Here is a 25,249-nt window from a genome sequence, read left to right as displayed (position 1 = left end):
TTATCAAAACGATTCCTTTTACACCTGGTCACATAAATGTGTTTTTTTTTGCAAAACGGATATAAATCCGATCTTCAATTCCCGCGCTATATGCAGATTTAATGGAGTTCACGTCACCGAACACAGTTATGAGCTGCATTTTATTGATCATCAACTAAATGTCAAAATCAAATACCGCAATTATAGAGAACGGCAACAGCCCTGATAAGATAATTTCGCTTCTTTACTTTTAATGAAGATAACTTGTGTGTAAAGCGTCTGCGACTTACTTTCACTTTTATTTGCGAATGCGATAGTTGCGCGTTTGGCTTGATGAATACCGGTAGATGCTCAGCTGCTCATGCGGTGATGCGTGTTGCAGACGTAGCGTCGTCATATCTGGCCATATCATGACATGTAGCGCGTTCTCACGCGTTTATTTTTTAGTGTTTTTGGAAGGAGTACATTTTACATGTGGTTTCAACAACCAGATGCATTTGCACTTGTCCAGTTTCGTCTGGAATGCGGCCCAGATCTCCTCCTGATGTGGTTTCAGCGATCAGATTCAAATCCGTCTCGAATGCGCTCAATAAACCTTTGGTTGTAAGAAAACTTGTTTTATTTGTTATGAATCTATTTTGATTCGTTTTCCCACAACTTTTGTAGTTTTACATATGTTTAAAAATATCGAAATTAATATCGATATCGCAATATTCATTATCGATATCGCAATATCACTTTTTGTCAATATCGTGCACCCCTAAAAGTAATAACGGGTAAAATTCAGACAAACTGTTTGGGTGTAGTGCTTGTCATTAGTGCCTTTCCCCTCTCTGAGGTGACAATGTGCACTTTTTTGGTCTAGTTAGAGTTTCCATTGAATGGTGAACCCTGGGCCACCCTTCTCCATCACTTAGGCACTTTTGTGGTAGATTTTGTTTGAGAGGAACTCACTACATGCGCATTTCTTGTGGTATTCCCCTCTTCAGATAAGCCCTTAATCTGACTAGTGCTCCGTATGTAGTGGTTCCATAACAGTGACCCATACAATGTATTCTTCCACTGTTCAGTTTCCCTTTTGGTGAACCCAATGTCTTCCCCTGGAAGCTCCATCACCAGTCATTGTGAGGCCGGTAGTCTCCCCCGCGTTAGGTGGAGCCCGCCACAGGGACTCTTACCTATGTAGTACTACCCTCTGGTGAGTCCATAGAATGTGTTTTCCACATGCTAACCTACCCCTTTGGGTACCTGAGTTTGTTGGTAGGTCGTGAGTTAGCGTAGTTGCACTTGCTGTTGGCACACTGAGGCAGTTCAAGTTATTTTAGTATAGGGACCTCTAGTGTCGGTATTTCAACACAAAATCGAAAGTGACTGACAGAAAGTGAACGTCTCATTTACTGATGTAATCCTCGTTCCCTGATGGAGGGAACGGAGATGTAGTGTCCTGCCAGCCACAACTTGAACTGCCTCTGAGGGGTTGAGACACTGTCTTGTCTCCTCAGAACAAACCTAAAGTGTGTAGTGCAGCCGGGCCGCCTTATATACCAGGATGTCTGGGGGCATTGGCCTTTTCTGAATACATCAGAGATGTTTGGGGCTCTCAAGAGTGACCACTAGTGTCTGTGTGACTAGTGACACAACATCTCCGTTCCCTTTCTCAGGGAACGATGGTTACGCCAGTAACCGAGACATTGATACATTAACAATGATACAGTACCAATTTGGTTTATACCAATTTATCATTGTTTCTTATGATTTCTTTCTTTTTCTTTTTCTTATTTTTTTTTGTTATTCAGACATGAGAAGCATTTTGATTACCTTGAAAACTTCAAAAGGGTAATTTTTTTTTTTATCAATGCAGCCAATATTTAATGTGCACTCACGCAATGTTTTTCTCCAGTCTCTGATGTTGTAGTGTTTTCCATTCTTTCTTTATTGATTGTGGGTTCTGAACAACCTGCTTTAAGGAAGCAGAAATAAAAACACATTTTTAAAGAAAGACTTTTAACAGCTTAGAAAATTATTGTTGTACAAATTAATGTTATGTTGCAGTTACACAGCTGTTGTCTGTTTAAATTAATGTACAGTTCTGGCAAATTATAAAGTTAATACAAGTATCTCATAAAATTCTGAGATAATTATGTCCTTAAGACTAAAGCAGAATATCTCAAAGAAAATAATGTCTTCTTCTTCTTCTTATTATTATTATTATTACTTCAAATTAATGTAATTATTTATTTATTTATTTTGAAAAAAGGAGCACCAGCTAAGGCTTCTTCAGTAGTCATGGCAACCAAATGATATTCTAATATCACTGCTACCTATATGACCAATATTAGGTCTGTCTCTCAAACCTGACAGTCTTATATAAATGTTGTTTTCTTGTTGAAAGAATTCAAAGCAAACGTTTAATTATTTAAAACAGACATAGGTAGTTTCTAATCTAGATAGACTGAATCTGACTGACCAGTGCTGCGTTTCCCAAAAGTTGATTGTAAAAACGATCGTACGACTGATCTTAATATTATGGTCTGTTTCCCAAAAGCATCGTAGCTTAAGTTGCACTTGAAAATCTTCGTAGAACTACGAGTGCTCTGGAGTAATCGTACATCCCCAAGTGCATCGTAAGAAGACAGATTTATGAGGACACCTGCAGGACAACCGGCAGATTACACCTTTAACTTTATTCAAATGCAATGTGATTATAATATAAGGTTTTGATTGTACTTTATTGTACACTTTATTACTCTTTTTTTGTTGTTGGTTAAATGAATGTATTAAATAAAAAGGTCAGAAAACAAAACAAAAAAATTGATTTATAATTGTAATAATCTATAATAATTTTAATAATTATAATAATCTAATAAGTTTAATCAAATTAAACGAATGAACAAAAAAATAAATAAAATAAATCCTTTAAATCTGTTAAAAATTACATCTTTGTTTCTCTCTATCTCCTCTAAAAGGACATTAATTTCATCTTTTTGAAAGGTATCTTGTTTTTGTTTTTTTGTTTTTTTCAGCCATTTTGTCAGTGCCTCTGCCTGTAGGTGCTTTATGTAGACTTGTCTTGATTGCTAATCCACAACAGATGACAATTATTAGGTTAAACGTTCAGAATACGATTCCATATAAGGTTATATTTCAGAACTTCGCGAATGGAAAGCAACTCTTAAGTAGCACGTAGAGCGCGTTCTCGCGCGTTCATGTTAAGTGCATTTTTGGGAAACACTCGTGGAATTGCTGCGAGCGTTCGTAACCTTGCACGTAGAAAGCGCTCTTAAGAGCTAAGATACATCGTTATCGGGAAACCCGGCCCAGCCTAATTATATTAATTCATTTTAAAACCTAAATCTAGACTAAATTTAAAATATAATATTGAGCTGGTGTATCAGATGTAGGTCTATTTGTACTAGTATATTTGATTCTGTAATTGCATGGTTATATAATTTTGAATCAAAGTAATAATCAAAGAATAAACAAAAAATAGAGTCAGGGGTAAACACATCAGAATAAACAACATGTGAAACATCAGGAAACCAAATCTGTGTTCTTACCACTTTGAGATTCACTGTTTTTCAGGCCTTCTCTCTGTTTTAGCATTGTGTTATACATCTCTCCTGTGTAACACTGCTGATTATTCTCATTAAACAGAAGCTCAATCTTGTTCATCAGGTCTCTCATCTCTGATTGGTTGTTCATCATCTTGTTGCAGGAGTGAAATCTGCCTCCACATTTCTCCAGCAGTTGCTCCAGAACAGGGTCTTTCTTCAGATAATCTTTTATTGTGTCACACTTTTCTTTTCTCTCGTAGGTGAAGAGAATGATCACAAACTGAAAAACCTTGTCTCCAAACACTTTCTGAAGCCATTCAAGACCCATCTTATCAGTATCTGTTAACTGACCCAGTTGTACAACAAAGATGAAGACATGGATTTCATGTTCATTCACTAGTTGATCGATGAGATGATCCACAGAGTCAGTCTCATGTAAGTCGATCATGTTGAGCAAGGAGATGTGATGTTCTGATATCTCCTTTTGTAAAGGAACAATCCTGGGTGTTTCTACAGTTTTAAATGGCTTTTCTTCTCCAAGCAGAATGTTTTCAGGTTCAAACTGGACAGATGCAGAGTTTCCAAACAGTACAACTGTCAGAGACGACTCCTTTAGACCTAAATAAACAACAACAAAAAAATCCAGAATTTAATCCACACTATGAAATGCACCACAATAAATGATCTGATCAGTGTTGAAAAGTGTCATATAAATTCAGTATTAGTTTTATATCACACTTTTTTTTGTTGCAATGAAATAATTAAATGATCTTACTGTCAGTGCGATCCAAATCTGGACTACTGCCAACTGCAATTTTGTTTTTTTTATTATTGTAATATATATATATATATATATATATATATATATATATATATATATATATATATATATATATATACTTTTTTATACAATGTACAGCATAGCCTTTATTAATTTGTTTTTATAGTCTTCAGTTGTGAGAACATTGTAACACACAGAAAGAACACAAATAACTTAACAGATTTATCAGTGAAGTGATACAAATCTATTTAAGTTAAATAATTAACGGTAACTATAAAGTACATAAAACTACATTTATATCACACCCTTTTTTGCTGTCGAGTCATTCAATTGTCTTACTGTCTGATCTAAATCTGGACTGCTGTCCACTGCAAAACAAACACTACACACACATCATGTAATGAAAAGAGGAGTACAAGCTATTTAAATCAATAAACAGTTCATCATTTCATATTGATACTTACACTTGGGGGGGTTTATTTCCATGCTGAGTCTTCTTTGAGAAGTCTGAACAACTGCTGCAGAGCAAAAAGCAATTACATTCTTGTTTAAATGTCCCATCTTTATTTATTTATTTTTTTAAGAAATCACAAGTTTAAGAAATATTACTGAAAAATGTGACCAGAAAGGAAAAATGTTAAATTCTCTATGGTTAGAAATTAACTAATTATTGAGCAACACATAAAACACTCTGTGGGTCCCTGAAACTCTAAAACACCCAATCAGTTTGATTATCAAATGCAGCTGTCACTGTCAATAATAACTGCAATTGAATGTGGCCAAGATCACTTTAGATAGATTGATCAAGAAAGTTTCATGCAGACTTTAGCTGTGTCCCAATTCAGGGGATGCTTCCTTTAAAGGCTGCGTCCTTCGAAGTTTCGGGCCGACGCAGCCTTCTCGGCCATTTCGTCTCCGGCGCCCAATGAATTCTGGGGTAGGCAAGGCTGCGAAGGATCCTTCTGATGTATTCTGCATTCACAGGAAAAGAAGGACACATTTGCAGGCCGCATTTTGAAGGAGCCTTCGAAGTACCTTCGAATTGGGACATCCTTCGTTGCACCGCGATAACGCAGTTGGCTATACTTTCCACTTTAAACAAGTCTCGGTGCATCCTACGAAGGCCTCGTCGGCCGCGCACTTCGAAGGATGCAGCTCCTGAATTGGGACACAGATTTTGTGTACTCACATTCGCTTTCCTTGTTGGCCATTGTGCCGTCCACTGATGACATCGGAGCCTTTATTTAGTGCTGAAAACACACACTTGGCATTTGAGCTTCATGTGAGCTGTTTCACTGCTCATTGTCCTCCTGGCAATTACATTCATTCAGGGTTGAACAATTGTTTGGTTCTACCAAAAAATAAATAAGTTAAACATTTGAGAAGTGACATGAGAAACACAACAATAGATGATTTTCAGTGTCAGTGTCACTTTGTCTAATTGTGTAATGTTGTATACTTATTTGTTTTACGTTCTTATATATAATGTGCAGTTACATTCTGCCCTAAGGTGAATTTTATGGCTGTTGCCCAGAAAATGCAGCATAATAAAGAAGACAAGTATAATTAGTGTTGGGCATTTTGCTTCATAGTCATATCGTCTTATCGTCAGCCTGTGAGATCGGTGATACACAACATTATTGTGGCGGGGGGTAAGGGGTTACAATAGTTTACTTATTTGATCATTAATTTGCTTTTAATTATTTTTGCATTAAGTTATTTTCTTGTTTCTTTACTCATTTATTTAATTTACTTCATTTTATAATCACAGAAAATGACAATCTTTATCTATTTTGCGATTAAAGGTGGAGTGTTTATTTAATAAATCAGTTTATTTCTAGGTTGTGAGGTAAAAACAGCCTAATCATTTGAGTATCTTACCCTGAGTATTTCATTTATTATACCCGTTGTGATGTTAAATAAAGCATTAAAAACCAGAAGAGTATTCCAACATGGCAGCGGGAAATTAATTTCTGCTCTTGACCACTTATTGGCACTATTACCATAGATTTTCACTTATTATGGAGTGGACGTATCACAGCTCATTTTCGCAAATAGCAGACAACCACACAATGTGGAGAACTATCAATAAGATTTTTAAAAGTAACATTCACAAACAAATGTACGTTATAATGCAGATAAAATGGAGAATAATGCAGTTAATACCCCGTATTTAAAAACCACATATTTAATGAATGCATGTAAACATACCCAGTGAGACTTCTGTTGTCAGTCAAACTACACCCACTTACTACAGTATGATTTCAGCTGTTTCTGTCATGGTCCATGTCTGTCTCCCAGGTAATTGAGCTGCTTTAACCTAGTGGTGCATTTATGATTTATCATCAGTCACGCTGTGCTCATAGTGTTAGCTCATAACACTCATAGCTTATAGTGTCTGTTCCTTGCTTCTATCTGCAGCCAAAGAGGCTTGCTCAGTGGGGGCTTATAACAATTGGTAAAAACCTATCAATTAAGCTTTAAATTGAAACTATTGACTGAGAACATTGAATAACTTAATATTCTGACATTGTATTAAGCTGATTTGTTGCTGAAATTGAAACCTAAATTGCATTTGGAATTAAATATTCCTCAAACTGAATTTTGAGACAATTTCATTGTAAAGCTGCTTTGAAGCAAACTGTACATACTGTACAACACTATAAGTAAACTTAACTTGTCTATCTGTCTGCTGAATGTGTTATTTTAACCTACACCATGTGAGCCATCTTGTTCCACTGAACAAGTAGAACAGGTTTTATTCCTCCAGGTGTTTTAGTTCTGTTCATACAACCTTCTGTGTTTAATTATATTTAATTAGTGTTTGGTTGAAATGACATACTGTATAATACACAGCTAAAACCAATATAAAGCAAGCTGAATAATAATTTACTGTTTAACTGAATACATTTTATTTTGAATTAAACCGCCTTCAAATTATAATCTTTATGATTAAACAATCAGCTAATTGCAAAAAAAAAAAAAAAAAAAAAAAAACATATGTGACCCTGGATCACAAAACCTCAAGTCGCACGGGTGTATTTGTGGCAAAAGCCAAAAATACATTGTATGGGTCAAAATTATCGATTTTTCTTTTATGCCAAAAATCATTAGGATATTAAGTAAAGATCATGTTCCATGAAGATATTTTGTACATGTCCTAATGTAAACATATAAAACATTTATTTTTGTGAGTGAATGCAGCACAATCGTGAACATAAATGGACAAATTTAAAGGCGATTTTCTCAATGTTTAGATTTTTTTGCACCCTCAGATTATAGATTTTCAAATAGTTGCATCTCGGCCAAATATTGTCCTGTCCTAACAAACCATATGTCAATGGAAAGCTTATTTATTCAGATTTCAGATGATGTATAAATCTCAAATTCAAAAAATTGACCCATGTGACTGGTTTTGTGGTCCAGGGTCACACACACACATATATATATATATATATATATATATATATATATATATATATATATATATATTAATATATATATATATATTAATATAGTGTTTAAGTTACCAAAAGTTTTTAGTTCACGACACTTAAAAAATACAGACACACAGATTTGTTTTTGAGATAAAAATATCAAGATAAAAATGAAAGACCTACCATTATACACAGTACTTGCATTTATAACGCTTGTTATACCTTAAACTGTTCTATATTTACAAAAAAAAAATTACATAATAAAACATATTCAATAAAGAAAGCTATAAAGAAAGGCGATACCTGCGTGTCAAGGTGTTGTTGAATCTCTTTATGAACAAGGAAGAAGTTTCTCAGTGTTTCCAGGAGGGTGGAGTCTGTGAACTTCAGTTGACTTTTCTCCCTCCGGCATGTGAAAAGATTTTTCACATGAAAAATGACGAATCCAGAATGAACAAAACAAGAAATCTACAGAGAATGGTTCTGCACAAGGGGAAAAACATTTAAAATAACACAAAAAAGACAAGATAAGATAAAAAAGTAAATATACAGTATATTGAAAAAGGCCAAGTGAATAGGTCAATTTCAGTACTTCTAGGGGTGTAACAATATATCACAGCATAAAAATGCAACAACATGCATTGTGAATGTGGAAAAATGAATCACGATATAGAGTAAAGGATTAGCCTATAGTTAATCCAAAAATTCTAATTCTGTCATGAATTATTCACCCTCATGTCATTCCAAACCAATAAGACTTTTGTCCAATCTTTGGAACACAAATGAAGAGAATTGTAATGAAATAAACACTGATCAATGCAACACTGATTTTCCTACTACGACAAAATAATAAATCAATAAAACACACACTGGACAGAAGATCGCAATGAAAGAGCACAGGACATTGTCCTGTCCAAACTTATCTCCTGTTTATATATGCATCCCCCCTCTCCCGGAGTCGAGTCCCCAAAAGTTCACTGAGATTGTCTATATATCACATATGATGTATCTTGTGAATCTATTGTTTTTCCTTTTCATGTAAAATGGTCTTAATTTCATTGCAGTCATCGGTATAATGAGAAAGATTGAGAACTTTGGAGACCTGTTCTCCTCTTTGCATGATGTCTCTTCAAGATATCTCCCATCTCCCCCGAAACCAGGTGCTACCCTCTGGGGTATTGGTATAACCCTTTTGTTCTGGTCTGAGTATTTAAGGGTAGGTGACAGAGCAGTCTTTGGGAACCTGTAACCAGGGAAAACCCCCATGCAGTGCTGTGTCAGTGTTTTCTCAAGTCTTACACTTAGAACACACTCACACACCACTGTGTGTCTCTGTCAGGAATGCATTGCTTACTTTTAGAGTCATCTTTGAGTAATTTATGTCATGTATTTATTATTTCTGAATTGGCTTTTAATCACTTGTGTAATTGGCTTGATACATTTTTACCTGACAAATAAATGTTACATCTTGATTTATTCTGAAGTATTCTGAAATCATTTTTCCTAGTAGATTAATGTGCAGTCTGGTGTTTTCGCAAATCTCTGTCCAGGATAGATCAAACCGAAGGCACTATGAATGGAGCATTGGTCACCTCATTAAGGAGACCTTCCGATTTCTGACTATCACTGACTTAGCACGTTGTAAGCTCGCAACTATTAAAAAAAATTACACCTTTGTTATGAGTCAGCAGTGAGTGGCCGCTTATGGTAAAATAGTTGCACTGTACCCTCTGACTATTTCAGAACTGGCTGGATTGTGTCCTTGAGCGCATATTCGCGACGTGATCCCTAATGAACGGATATTTGAAATTAAGGGAAACCCAGAGTAATCAAAGATCTAAATTACTTCATAATCAATATTTATGATTATTTTCTAATAAGAAACACAATCTAAATTTGATTAGCATTTGAAATTGGAGTCAGATTAAGCATTTCTCTCAGGGAAAGAGGACAGCAGCACATCCAGTTCTATGGAAGTAAAATAATGTCAAATGTTTTTGAAACAAAAAGCCTGTTGAATTGCACTACTTGAAAAAAAATAGGCATTGCATTAACCATGCTTGCATTTTAATGCGTTGTATTTTTAGGGCTTGCATTTTTATGGCCTGAAATTCAACATGGTTGAATATTTAAGCTGTGAATATTTCAATTGAAAACATTTCAAACACATTTTCTATTAAAAATTCAATAATCCATATTCACCTTTCATATTTCACTTCCAAAATATTCAAACTGTTTAAAAATACAACCTATAATATTCAACAGGCAATTTTCAGTCCATTTTATTTCGCTTTGCAAATTCGCTTCCACAAATTCAGTGGTTCAAATTCGACAGTAAATTCAAAGGAACTGCAGGAAAAGCAGTAGATTACCGAGATACTCTCCATCTGCTGTTAGTCACCCTCACCAGCAGGTGGTGCAAAAGCGCGTGTTGTGACGAAGACCAGCAACAGTTAGAACAAGCCATTCATTCATAAAATGATTATCTGTGTCAGTATATATGCTGAAAAGATGATAAAGACACAAAAGCTGTGTTTATGTTTCATTCAATAACTTCATTGTTACTTTCCCTGTGTAGCCTACATGTCATCAGCTTTCTCTACCTACATGAACAGGATTATAATCGGTTTCCGTCAATACCTCATACTCAAGGATTCCCCTTCCGTCGGGACAAAACGCTTAACGTAGCTTATGGACTAATACAGTGATATGAAAGACCAAACTCGCACCTTATTGGGGATGTAGGCTGTAGGCTACTATATAGGCTAGATGGACTAAGAATATGAACGTAACGCGCAAAGTTTCATGCAGAGCGTTTCGAGATATACTGGCATAAAATCAACACTTGATCAATACTAACACTTTCTCTTTTCTCTCTCTCTCTCTCTCTCTCTCTCTCTCTCTATAGTATAGTATAGTAGGCTATGCCTACGTGTATTGCATTAGCTTAAACTGGGAAGAGTCATAGCACTTGCATATTGTTGTCCTCCTATTGTTAGTTTAACTGTAAATCGCTTTGGATAAAAGCGTCTGCTAAATAAATGACTAAATGTAGCCTAATAAATGTCAAATTGGCTTGACATTGGACATTCGCACATTTAGGGACCATCTCAAAAGTTGCATACAACATTGGTATACACGTTTCTAACTTCAATAGCAAACTTTAATTTTTCTATGTCAAATTATTTATTATGAAATATATGTCAACCTCAAAAATGTAACATTGGATCTGTATATCCGCATCGGGGAATAACATTATAATCTTGTTCACGGTAGAGAAAGATGCTTGTAAGCTACACAGGGAAAGTAACCGTGAAGACACTGAATTTAACATAAAACTGCCTTCATAATAATCACAAATACACTTACATTGCTGTAAATTAGTTTTATGAATGAATGACTTGTTCTAACTGTTGCTGGTCTTCGTCACAACACGCGCTTTTGCACCACCTGCTGGTGAGATTGACTAACAGCAGATGGAGAGTATCTCTGTAATCTACTGCTTTTCCTGCAGTTCCGTTGAATTTACTGTCGAATTTGAACCACTGAATTTGTGGAAGCGAATTTGCAAAGCGAAATAAAATGGACCGAAAATTGCCTGTTGAATATTATAGGTTGTATTTTTAAACAGTTTGAATATTTTGGAAGTGAAATATGAAAGGTGAATATGGATTATTGAATTTTTAATAGAAAATGTGTTTGAAATGTTTTCAATTGAAATATTCACAGCTTAAATATTCAACCATGTTGAATTTCAGGCCATAAAAATGCAAGCCCTAAAAATACAATGCATTCAAATGCAAGCATGGTTAATGCAATGCCTATTTTTTTTTTCAAGTAGTGCAATTCAACAGGCTTTTTGTTTCAAAAACATTTGACATTATTTTACTTCCATACAGTTCCTCAACAAAGCTTTCCAGATGACCTGGGGGGTGAAAAATAACTACAATATGGATCTTAATGGGAGTTGTAAGTGTAATAGTAGGATATTAAAAGGAATTGTTATTGCATAGAGAAGAGTGAGTTGATTATTTCCAACTGTTAGAAATAAGAAAACCAGTACCACCACCCCTCCCAGACTGCCGAGGGGTAGGAGAGAAAGAGAAGTTGTTAGAGAGTTGCTGAGTCTTCTGGGCAAATCCAGGTCTCAGTCAAGCCCACGATATTTAGAGTAGATTGAGTTGCAAAGGCTGGTATGAAGTCAGCTTTATTGACTGCTGACTGACAATTCTACAGGGTTCCCGCGGGGTCTTAAAAAGTCTAAAATTCTGTACTTTAAATTTAAGGTCTTAAAACGTCTTAAAAACGGCCAGATTTTCATCCGCGGCCTTAAATTTCATTTAGTCAGGTCTTAAAAAGGTTTTAACTATTATTTAGCTTATTAATTATAAACTAAGCAACAGCAGAACTGGGTATTAAGCAAAAACCACTTACGTGCTCTCGCCATGTTCACTGACTGAGCGCTTGCCTGGCTTTCTCCTTAATCCCTCTAGTTTATATTTGCTTAAACAGTTGCTGTGCCCGCCCTTGCAATTAGCACAGCAAAAGCATAATGGCCCGTAGATGGGAGAAATCGAAACTAAAGTGTTGGACAGCACGACACCTAAGTGCAGTAAAAATAAAAGAAACACTAAGCAAACGCGGCTGTTATTCAAAATAGCCAAACCAAACCTTTTTTCACAATGTATTATTTTTATTGGCAAATTGCATTTCAGTTTGTATGTAAAATTGTGAAAATAAAAAAATCAATCAATCAATGAATCAATCAATAGCAACGCGTGTAATTAAAATAGAATTAAGTATTTTGTCAATAATTTCATAATATTTAAAATAACAGCTGAGTTGTAAATTTAAAGATATTGTTTGTAATTTTACAGAGTTTTGAGTACAATTTAAAAGAAAAGAAAATGGGCGTACAAAAATCTGTTATTTTCCATAAAATTTAGATTTTTTTATAGTGCACCATTGGTCCGTGGTGATTTATGGTTGTGAGGCTCCTCCTTCAATGGAACTCTTCTCCGATTCATTTCTTCTGTTCAGTCTGTCGAGTGCAGATGTCCGCAAGTGAAAACATGAACTAACTGGAGAGCTGCAAGTCTTAGGAACAAGAATGTGCAATGTGGTTATATATGTGCATGTACATGGTAATGTGCTCTAGAGACCATCCTGAGCTGTGAATAACCAATTTTTTGAGACAAAAAGACAATCACTTTGAACCAAGTAAAATAAAAATAAGCAAATAGATAGTTTTGTAATACCCATAATCACCACTGGACTGAATCCTTTTTTATTTTATCCAAAGCCCATAACTGTAAAAATATTACTATTCTCAAACATAATATTTTCAAGGGGGTTGCCAGAAATCCATTCAATTTGTCTATTGTGTCTGTCTTTTATATAATCATAAACACATGCACACAAGGAAAGCTGTAGAAATATACAACCCCATTTCAAGAAAAGTTGCAACATGTTAATTGTCTTGAACCTTTATTTAGCTGATAAAAGTATAAATAAATATTTCCAGTGTTTTCACTGACCAATCTAATAGTATTTTGTAAATATATATATATAAAAAAATGATGACAGCAACACACTTCAAAAAAGTTGGGACAGAGGCAAAATAAAAAAGAATAGATTATAGAATATCTAAGTTAAACTGTTTTGAAACAGTCCACTGTCATGGAATGTGGCTTTAGATAAGCGCATGACGAAGCCAAGGAGATATATTCAAGGAGACTTTAAGTATAATAAACTGTAAGACAAACAGAACCTCAGCTATTTTGATCTCCTGAGATATGGAGATCACAACGTACAAACACATACTGCCATTTGTCTCCACACCCTACAGAGTGAAGATGCGGCAAAGCTTATTTACCTCTTGCCCTTCCTTCACATTTTTTCTTCTCCCCTCTTCCTTCCCTTTACACATTCTTCTTTTCATTCAGTTCACTCTGTTCTATGTCAATGTTTTGAATCACATTTAAAATGTTTCAGTGCGACTGGTACAATGGTCTCGTCTCCACAGAAGTAAACCAATTGGTAATAAGGGTTTAGAGATACTTTTCAGTATCTCTAAGCCAGTAACTATGCACTTTTTCCCATGGTCCTTCATCCAAACTACCTCCTGTTGCTCAACAAGGTGTGAACTCCCTATGTCTAGAAACCTGACTAATAATAAATTGTTACATTTGGATTTATTCTGACTTACTCTGAAATTAAACTCTAGTAGATTACGTTAAATCCATAACACCACAATTCTACGCTCAGGTTAGTAAACGGACTAAAATCCATCTTAGGTGAAGCAGAGGAGCACACCGACTGAAGTTTTAGAGATCCGACTAACACATTGGCATTATTCAGTTCAATTAAATTCAATTCAAATGTATTTGTATAGCGCTTTTCACAATACACATTGTTTCAAAGCAGCTTTACAGAAAGTGCATTTCAGAAATGTACATAGAAAAATAAAGTTAGTTAATCATGTATTCATTTAGGGCATAACATCGCTGGCGTTGAGTCGTCTCTTCACGGGTGTTTGGGCATCTGAAGTCTCCATGAGAGGCTGGATACAAACTGGAGCTGACGAACTCTATTTACTAGCGTCCCGAGATAAAAACAGAAAAGCAGATGGGAAATAATTAGCATAGCTGCTGTTCATAATATTAATACATGTGATCCAATTTAACTGTAGTATAAAAGGTAATCATTATGTGAATGCTTGGCTAAAGAGATGCGTCTTTAATCTAGTTTTAAACTGGGACAGCGAGTCTGAGCCTTGAACAATATCAGGAAGACTATTCCAGAGTTTAGGAGCTAAATGTGAAAATGCCCTCCCTCCTTTAGTGGACTTAGATATCCTAGTAATGACCAGAAGCCTCGAATTTAGTGGTCTTAAAGAGCGCAATGGATTGTAGGGCGATAGAAGATCCGTTAAATTGTAACAGTACAGAGACGGATACAATCGCAAGTAAAAGAATGTTTATTTAAAGGTCAGAATACACAGGTCGGGAACAACACTCAGATGAAGGAATGACGCAGGGACTTCAATGGGCAACCCGGTGATGGTGTGCGGTGAACGGCGTGCTCAGGAACCAGGAACAATAAACAATCCAGACGCGTGAACACACAACGAAGCAAATCCACGAAGACAGGAATCCACACGAGGAGATGAGAGCCACACACGGGAACAGGACACGACACCGGGGAAGCCACAACGATCTGACAACATGAGATGGGAATTACTGCACATATAAAGGGAACGGGGATTGAATACAGCTAGCAACAATAATCACCACAATGAGTAACCACACCCACACACACACACATCAGTAATGAGACAGCCGATTCATGAACCGTGACAGTACCCCCTCCCTTAGGAACGCCTCCTGGCGTTCCCCGATAACCCTACCTGTCGATTGTAATCATCGATAAGGGAGTGATCCAGGATGTCTCTAGCAGGTACCCAACTTCTCTCCTCCGGACCGTAACCCTCCCAGTCCACCAAGTACTGAAATCCGCGTCCCCTCCGTCTCGAGTCCAGAATACGACGTACCGAATAAGTAAGCTCCCCATCTACGAGTCGCGGCGGGGGGGGGAACTGGGACTGGCGGATTAATGTGAGAATAAAACACGGGCTTAATTCTAGACACATGAAAGGCAGGGTGAATTCTCCTGTACGCTGGAGGAAGTTTGAGTCGGACTGTCACCGGACTAATAATCTTGGTGACAGGAAACGGGCCGATAAATTTGGGAGCTAACTTGTTAGAAACGGAGCGGAGAGGAATATTTCTGGTAGAAAGCCACACTTTTTGACCCACGACGTATACGGGAGGCTTTGACCGGTGGCGATCGGCCTTGGCCTTCATGCGCCCCCCCGCTTGGAGAAGAGTCTCACGGGCTCTAGTCCAAGTGCGGCGACACCTCTGGACGAAGGCGTGAGCAGAGGGGACCGCGACTTCGGATTCCAGACTCGGAAAAATTGGTGGCTGGTAACCTAAACTACACTTAAACGGAGAGAGGCCCGTAGATGACACTGGTAACGAGTTATGGGCGTACTCCACCATAGAAAGTTGTTGGCTCCAGGACGAAGGATTCTTGGTTACCAAACATCGCAACGTTCTCTCCAGATCCTGGTTGGCCCGCTCAGACTGGCCATTGGTCTGGGGATGATAACCTGAAGACAAACTGACCGTAGCCCCCAATAATTTACAGAACTCCTTCCAGAATTTGGACACAAATTGGGAAACCTGTCATTGGAAAGACATGATCAATGACCGTGACCGCTGTCTCCTTGGCTGAAGGTAATTTGGGCAAGGGGATGAAATGTGCCGCCTTCGAGAACCGGTCCACTACGGTTAAAACAACCGTCATGCCCTTGGAGGGCGGGAGGGTGGTAACAAAATCTAGTGCGATGTGGGACCAGGGTCTCGAAGGGACAGACAGCGGTCGAAGTAACCCATCCGGAGGTCGGTTGGATGTCTTACCAGTGGCACAGATAGAACAAGCCAAAACAAAATCGTGAACGTCGCGAGCCATTAATGGCCACCAGAATCGTTGCTTAACTAAAAAACTGGTGCGAGTCACTCCTGGATGACAAGCCACGTTGGAGCAATGACCCCACCGAATAACGTCGGACCGTAACCCCTCCGGAACAAACAAACGATTCGGTGGGCAGCCGGGCGGAGGCGTTACCCCTTCTAAGGCCGTCTTGACCTTCGACTCGACCTCCCATACGAGTGTGGAGATAACTACTTTCTCAGGTAAAATACACTCGGGAGTCACCGGGCGTTCGGAAGGATCAAAAATACGAGATAAAGAGTCGGGTTTGATGTTCTTGGAACCCGGGCGGTACGAGAGAACAAAGTCAAAACGTCCGAAAAAAAGTGCCCACCGAGTCTGCCTGGAGTTGAGTCTTTTAGCAGATCTAATATATTCAAGGTTCTTGTGATCGGTCCAAACGATAAAGGGGACCCCTGACCCCTCTAACCAATGACGCCACTCCTCCAACGCTAACTTGACCGCCAACAACTCTCTGTTACCAATGTCATAATTGCGTTCGGCAGGCGATAGTCGATGAGAATAAAACGCGCAGGGATGCATCTTGTCGTCTGAGGAAGCGCGTTGAGAAAGCACTGCTCCTACTCCCACCTCTGACGCGTCGACCTCCACCACGAACTGACGTGTGGGATCAGGGGTGATGAGAATGGGGGCCGAAACAAAACGACCTTTGAGTTTGACGAACACTGCCTCGGCAGTGTTCGACCACCTGAACGTCGTTCGGGGGGAGGTCAAGGCAGTCAGAGGTGCGACTAGTTGGCTGTAATTGCGAATGAAACGCCGATAAAAATTGGCGAACCCCAGAAACCGCTGTAGGGCCTTACGGGAATCTGGCTTTGGCCAATCTACCACAGCCTTAATCTTGTCAGGATCCATGCGCACTCCCTCAGAAGAGATGATGTACCCTAGAAAAGGAACAGACTGTGCATGAAACGCGCATTTCTCCGCCTTGACAAAAAGCCCATTCTCTAACAGTCTCTGGAGCACTCGTCTGACGTGTTGAACGTGTTCCTGGAGAGACGAAGAAAAAATCAATATGTCATCCAGGTAAACATATATGAACTGATCGACCATGTCTCTCAACACATCATTGACGAGTGCTTGGAAAACCGCTGGGGAGTTGGAAAGCCCGAAGGGCATAACCAAGTATTCAAAGTGCCCCCTAGGGGTATTAAAAGCGGTTTTCCATTCATCCCCCTTCCTGATGCGAACCAAATGATATGCATTACGCAAGTCCAGTTTCGTGAAAATGGATGCTCCCTGCAACCTCTCGAAAGCCGAAGACATCAACGGCAAAGGATAAGAATTCTTTACCGTGATGTTGTTCAGCTCTCGGTAATCAATACAAGGTCGCAGAGAGCCATCCTTCTTCCCAACGAAAAAGAACCCCGCCCCCGCAGGAGAAGAGGAAGGCTGGATGAACCCAGAGGCTAAAGAATCAGAAATATATTTCTCCATGGCCTCCCTCTCGGGAACAGAAAGAGAGTAGAGTTTGCCTTTAGGCGGAGATTTACCTGGCAGTAGATCTATCGCACAGTCATAGGAACGATGCGGAGGAAGAGAAGCAGCATGAGACTTACTGAACACCTCCTTCAGGTCGAGGTACTCCGCGGGCACGTTAGACAAATCCGCTGCCTCACTCTGAAACACAGAACCAGACACAGACGAACAGGCAGACACCAAACATGACTCATGACAATGGTTTCTCCAAGAGGAAACAGAATTATTGTGCCAGTCGATATGGGGGTTGTGTTGAGTGAGCCACGGGTGCCCTAAAACCACTGGTGCTAGTGGTGAATCCATGAGTAAAAAGGAAATGTTCTCGGTGTGATTGCCAGAAGTAATAAGTTTAAGTAGTTCAGTAGTGTGGGAGATTTCAGGAAGTTCTTGTCCATTGAGTGCGTTGACGGAGATTTTGTGGGAAAGGGGAGTGATAGGGATCTGGAGTTTGAGTGCAAGTCCGAAGTCCATAAAATTACCCTCTGCTCCCGAATCCAGCAGTGCTTGAGTGCGATGCGTGGAGGTTGCCCATTTCAGTCTTACCGGGAGGAGGGTCGATGATGGTGATGAGGTCTTCTCGGCGGAGATCCCACCCGATAGTAGCCTCATACTTACTATCGGGCTTGCTCTTTTACCGGGCAGCAAAAAAGGAAGTGGCCAGCCTTGCCACAGTAAAGGCAGAGTCCCTGGGATCTCCGCCTCTCCCTCTCCTCCCGGGAAAGCCGAGCTCTCCCTACCTGCATGGGTTCATGATCTGGAACTGGGCTGACCGCGTTCCCGCCGCTGGCCCGTGGATCCTCAGGATGGTGCTGGAGTCGACTCTGCTGTGCACGAGAAGTCACACGATCAAGACGAGCATCAACCCTCAGCGCAAGATCCACCAGGCCATCCAGGGTCTTGGGAAGGTCCAGGATGTAAATCTCTTTCTGAACGCGGTCAGCCAACCCATGCAGGAACATGTCCCACTGCGCCTCCTCGTTCCATTGGCACTCTGCAGCCAGGGTGTGGAACTGGATGGAATAGTCCGACACCGAGCCATTTCCTTGGCGTAGATCAGCGAGTAATCTGGCTGCCTCCTTACCCGCCACCGCTCGATCGAATACTCTTCTCATCTCCGAGGAGAGTGCCTGGAACGAGGCGCAGCAGATGTTTTGGTTTTCCCACACCGCCGTTCCCCAGAGAGCCGCCTTCCCCGACAGTAGTGTCAACACGAACGCCACTTTAGACTGTTCGGTGCAAAAGGTCCGTGGCTGCAATGCAAAGTGCAAAGAACAAGCAGTGAGAAAAGCCCTACAATACTCGGGCTCACCTGAGTATTTCTCTGGCGTGGGCAGACGAGGCTCCGGCTGATTCTCTTGCAGAGGCGGGGGGGGTTGAACGGGCGGTGTGGGCGGCGCAGTGGGAACACGGAGAAGTTGTAGCTGTTGGGTGAGCTCGGACACCTGCGTCACGAGTGTCTGAACCGCGCGACCTGTGTTCGCGATCTCTTCTCCTTGTTGATCCATTCTTGTGACGCTATGCGTGATGAACTCATTCAATCTGGCAGTACTTGCTGTATCCATAGTAGGTCAGATCGTTCTGTAACAGTACAGAGACGGATACAATCGCAAGTAAAAGAATGTTTATTTAAAGGTCAGAATACACAGGTCGGGAACAACACTCAGATGAAGGAATGACGCAGGGACTTCAATGGGCAACCCGGTGATGGTGTGCGGTGAACGGCGTGCTCAGGAACCAGGAACAATAAACAATCCAGACGCGTGAACACACAACGAAGCAAATCCACGAAGACAGGAATCCACACGAGGAGATGAGAGCCACACACGGGAACAGGACACGACACCGGGGAAGCCACAACGATCTGACAACATGAGATGGGAATTACTGCACATATAAAGGGAACGGGGATTGAATACAGCTGGCAACAATAATCACCACAATGAGTAACCACACCCACACACACAACACACACACACACACATCAGTAATGAGACAGCCGATTCATGAACCGTGACATAAATACACTGGAGCTAAACCATTTAGGGCTGTATAGGTCAGTAGTAATACTTTGTAATTGATACGGAACTTAAAGGTATAGCGGAGGATTTTTTACTTCCGGGTGGATCACCTATACTATTGGTCCTCCTAATTGTCAATCATTCTGGTGAATCAATCAAACTTATTCAAAAGTGGAGAGGGCGGGTCTTATCTAAAATTCGGAAAGATCCTCCACTATACCTTTAATAGGTAACCAGTGTAGAGACGATAGAATTGGTGTTATATGATCATATTTTCTTGACCTAGTAAGAACTCAAGCAGCTGCATTTTGGACTAACTGTAGCTTGTTTATTGAGGATGCAGGACAACCAGCTAATAAAGCATTACAGTAATCTAGTCTCAAGGTCATGAATGCATGAACTAACTTTTCTGCATCAGAAACAGATAGCATGTTACGTAGCTTAGCAATGTTTCTAAGGTGGAAAAAGGCTGTTCTTGTAACATATGAGATATGATTTTTGAAAGACAAGTTACGGTATAGTATAAAACCCAGGTCTTTTACTGTAGTGGATAAAGTAACAGGACATCCTTCTAAATTGAAGTTGTATTGTAAGAGGTTTTGTGGGCAGTTTTTTGGACCAATAAGTAATACCTCCGTTTTATCTGAATTTAATAGCAGAAAATTACACGTCATCCAGTATTTTATATCTTTAACACACTCTGTCAATTTAGATAATTTAGCGTTTTCATCTGGTCGTGATGAAATATATAATTGAGTGTCATCAGCATAACAGTGGAAACTAATTCCATGTTTTCTTATAATATTATCAAGTGGCAGCATATATATTGAGAATAGCAGAGGGCCTAACACAGATTCTTGCGGCACTCCATAGTTTACTGACGTTATCTTCGATTATCTTCATTAGTCATTTTCCATTTAGAACAACAAAGTGTTGTTAGACCAATCTAAATAGGGCCTCAACTTCTGATTATTGGGAAACTATATTGGTGACTATACAAAGTGTATACAAAAATAAACTCAAAAAGTGACATCCACAATAAGCTGGTGAATAGTGGAGGTCCTGGGTAAGATTTGTATGCACTTCATTTAGCGGAGAATATCTCAACTGTTATAGACTAATATGACCCCATTGAACAACGTGGGATGTGTGCCAAAATCTCTACCCAGGACAAAAGTCCTGAAAATGACCACAACCTGTGACACTATTATCACACTACAGGTGAATGGGACTTTTTCTTCCCTTTATAGATATCCTCATACATTTCTACCAGTTTAGTCTTCATATTAAGACAAATACTTTTTGTATTACACTTTGTCTTAAAAATAAAATAAAATAAAATATGCAAATTAGGCAATATCTCATTAAATGTGTACATACAGTACAGTGGGGAGAACAAGTATTTGATACACTGCCGATTTTGCAGGTTTTCCTACTTATAAAGCATGTAGAGGTCTGTAAGTTTTATCATAGGTACACTTCAAATGTGAGAGACGTAATCTAATCCAGAAAATCACATTGTATGATTTTTAAATAATTAATTTGCATTTTATTGCATGACATAAGTATTTGATCACCTACCAACCAGTAAGAATTCCGGCTCTCACAGACCTGTTAGTTTTTCTTTAAAGGGACATTGGCCCTCATTTATCAAAAGTGCGTACACCAAATTTCCAGCGTACACCTGGCGTACACCCAAAACCACGGTGACTTTGAGATTTATCAATATGGACGTTGGCGTACGGCACGCTCAAATCCTACGCCAGCTCAGGAGGTGGTGTACGCACGTTTTGAGTGCGGGAATGCGCAGAAAAACAATTCCTAACACCACAAAACGCACTGACAAACTAAAAGATATGATATATTATGACCCACTGTAAAAAAAACAACAACATAGTAATTATAAACTTCAGTGTTTATTTTTGTGCAACATGGACTTCAATGTTTAATTTGAGTGACTTTACCAAAGCATTTGAATTGTAGGCGTATTCCTTAAGTTGCGAGCCTGTGCGCTTTACCTGACGTTTCAAGCCGTGTTTATACTTTCGCCTGGCTCCGCAGCGCGAGTCTCCACAGACTGCGCGCGCACCTCCCCAAACGGATGAGGATCATATATATTGAGAATAGCAGAGGGCCTAACACAGATTCTTGCGGCACTCCATAGTTTACTGACGTTATCTTCGATTATCTTCATTAGTCATTTTCCATTTAGAACAACAAAGTGTTGTTAGACCAATCTAAATAGGGCCTCAACTTCTGATTATTGGGAAACTATATTGGTGACTATACAAAGTGTATACAAAAATAAACTCAAAAAGTGACATCCACAATAAGCTGGTGAATAGTGGAGGTCCTGGGTAAGATTTGTATGCACTTCATTTAGCGGAGAATATCTCAACTGTTATAGACTAATATGACCCCATTGAACAACGTGGGATGTGTGCCAAAATCTCTACCCAGGACAAAAGTCCTGAAAATGACCACAACCTGTGACACTATTATCACACTACAGGTGAATGGGACTTTTTCTTCCCTTTATAGATATCCTCATACATTTCTACCAGTTTAGTCTTCATATTAAGACAAATACTTTTTGTATTACACTTTGTCTTAAAAATAAAATAAAATATGCAAATTAGGCAATATCTCATTAAATATGCGTACATATAAACCCTTGAAGCTACAGATTTTCTGAGGTGATCACAATGTTCACAATGACCATGATTATAAGGTCATAGAAGAGTGTAAGCATTCTGATTTGATATAAAGAAAATGGCTAAAAAACATTCAACCTATTAAGCAACATACAGGAATTGCCAGTTACAGTTCACAGTCGAGGAGCTACTCCAGCATGAGATCACCAACTCTGCAATCTTCTTGGTTGACAAAGACGGTTACTTGAGGAAGAGTGCCAAATCACACTTTGGGACTGAGCTGCTGAAGTTGTGTCCACAAATAGATAGTCCAGATACCTTCTCCAGATCCTTCAGTATCGGGGCTGTCGCTGGGCAATACAGACTTTCAGCTCCCTCCAGAGATCTTCTATTGGGTTCAGGTCTGGAGACTGGCTAGGCCACTCCAGGACCTTGAGATGCTTCTTACGGAGCCACTCCTTAGTTGCCCAGGCTGTGTGTTTCGGGTCATTGTCATGCTGGAAGACCCAGCCACGACCCATCTTCAATGCTCTTACTGAGGGAAGGAGGTTGTTGGCCAAGAACTCGCGATACATGGCCCCATCCATCCTCCCCTCAATACGGTGCAGTCGTCCTGTCCCCTTTGCAGAAAAGCATCCCCAAAGAATGATGTTTCCACCTCCATGCTTCACGGTTGGGATGGTGTTCTTGGGGTTGTACTCATCCTTCTTCCTCCAAACACAGCGAGTGGAGTTTAGACCAAAAAGCTCTATTTTTGTCTCATCAGACCACATGACCTTCTCCCCTTCCTCCTCTGGATCATCCAGATGGTCATTGGCAAACTTCAGACGGGCCTGGACATGCGCTGGCTTGAGCAGGGGGACCTTGCGTGTGCTGCAGGATTTTAATCCATGACGGCGTAGTGTGTTACTGATGGTTTTCTTTGAGACTGTGGTCCCAGCTCTCTTCAGGTCATTGCCTAGGTCCTGCCGTGTAGATCCCTCACCTTCCTCATGATCATTGATGCCCCACGAGGTGAGATCTTGCATGGTGCCCCAGACCGAGAAAGATTGACTGTCATCTTGAACTTCTTCCATTTTCTAATAATTGCGCCAACAGTTGTTTCCTTCTCACCAAGCTGCTTGCCTATTGTCCTGTAGCCCATCCCAGCCTTGTGCAGGTCTATAGTTTTATCCCTGATGTCCTTACACAGCTCTCTGGTCTTGGCCATTGTGGAGAGGTTGGAGTCTGTTTGATTGAGTGTGTGGACAGGTGTCTTTTATACAGGTAATGAGTTCAAACAGATGCAGTTAATACAGGTAATGAGTGGAGAACAGGAGGGCTTCTTAAAGGGACAATGTGTAGCTTTTTAGGTATTTTATTATCTAAAATCAATATTTTTATTCATAAATATGTCCTCAATGGTGTACAAATACCTCTGCCAATGATCTGACTTATCCTCCTAAACGAAGAATTTATTATCTTTATATACATGGGACGGGTAGGTCCACGGAGGCTTCCATGTAGTTCCGCCATCTTGAAAAACTATAATAGCAGAGAGGAACAAAAAGTACTAGGCCAACGCGTTTCCACAACGCATTTTCATTCAGAGCCAGCGTCACATGACTGAGACCAGCAGAAACGGAGGAGCAGAGAAGAGGCGCTCGTCACTGCCCCGGCAAGTTTTAAAGGCTGCACTGCACGGTTATTTATAATGGAGGACCATACAAATGCTGAGTCACACAATAAGGAGTCATCGGAAAAGTCCAAAATAGACCGTAAACGGAAACGTGACCGGAGATTACAAAAAACAAGGGTTAATGTCAGGATAGCTAATGGAGAAAGCTTTCAAAAGAGATGCTGAAGTTGCCTGCTTTCTTCTCGACAGGTAAGTCAATGTTACGGTCTTAATTACAAGCTTTTTTTCATTGCTTTGTTGTGTACTTGATTATATAGACAGTAGAACATTTATAGTTAAAAGTTAAACAGGCTCTTTGACGAATAGCAGCTATTGAGTAAAGTAGAGAAGGCACTAAAAACAAGGTTGTAAGTTTTGTTTGTTCAAAACTATAACATTCGTTTGTTCGTTGTGTCAAGTTGCAGTTTGTTTGAAATAACAAACCAGTTCACCCGAAGGAAAACTCAATGAAGTGCTATTACAAGACATCCTGTCATAGCTTTTTGGTATATAACGGCTACCGTAGTTGCAACACGCATTTGAAAAAGCGAGGGGCTGGAGAGCACTATTCGTTTGAATGCAAAATACAATTTCACCACTAGATGGGAGAAAATCCTACACACTGGCCCTCATTTATCATTCTTGTGTATAAATGGGCGTATATATTGGCGTAAGATTATGCTTACACTCCTCTCATCGCCTGATTTATGAAGCTGTGCGTACCTTTGAAATCCAGGTGTACGCAATACCTCCCCTTGATAAATGCCGCGGCTGAAAACGAGCGTCATTAGAATAACACGCCCCTATATATTCAAGTCTCCGCTCCCCTCACACCCTCATTTTACGCCATGGACACACGGAAGACGGCAAAGAAGAGAAACTTCTTTGAGAAAGAGAAAGCAAAACCAGGGAAGTGGAAAGAAACTAAATTGATTTCTAGATTTTTATTATTAATGACGCTTATTGTTATTTAGAAGAAGAATGTCGTTATTATTATTATTTGTATTATTATTATTATTATTTAAAAGAAGAAGAATGTCATTTTTATTATTTTGTCAGTCTGAATTTTTTTTTGGTCATTGAAAGCCTTTCATTACTAAACCCAGTCCGTGC

At 39.5% G+C, this 25,249-nt stretch overlaps 1 protein-coding gene across 1 annotated transcript in view; it reads right to left on the bottom strand.

The window, feature by feature from the left end:
• The window catches only part of LOC307171254 (uncharacterized protein), a 40,204-nt gene extending 32,083 nt beyond the window's left edge, over positions 1-8,121 (bottom strand). Inside the window, exons 1-6 of the mRNA XM_079892762.1 lie at positions 8,055-8,121; positions 5,504-5,665; positions 4,779-4,832; positions 4,309-4,341; positions 3,537-4,151; positions 1,863-1,939 (exon numbers count right to left, since the gene is read on the bottom strand). Of these exons, the coding sequence (XP_079748888.1) occupies positions 1,863-1,939; positions 3,537-4,151; positions 4,309-4,341; positions 4,779-4,832; positions 5,504-5,546 (822 nt within the window). The 5' untranslated portion in view covers positions 5,547-5,665; positions 8,055-8,121. The remainder of the gene's footprint in view (positions 1-1,862; positions 1,940-3,536; positions 4,152-4,308; positions 4,342-4,778; positions 4,833-5,503; positions 5,666-8,054) is intronic.
• Between the last annotated feature and the right edge of the window lie 17,128 nt (positions 8,122-25,249).

This window comes from Squalius cephalus, assembly GCF_949319135.1.
Source record: "Squalius cephalus genome assembly, chromosome: 1".
Lineage (NCBI taxonomy): Eukaryota > Metazoa > Chordata > Actinopteri > Cypriniformes > Leuciscidae > Squalius > Squalius cephalus.
Note: the sequence above shows the minus strand (reverse complement) of the source record. Positions and strands in the feature narration are given on the sequence as shown.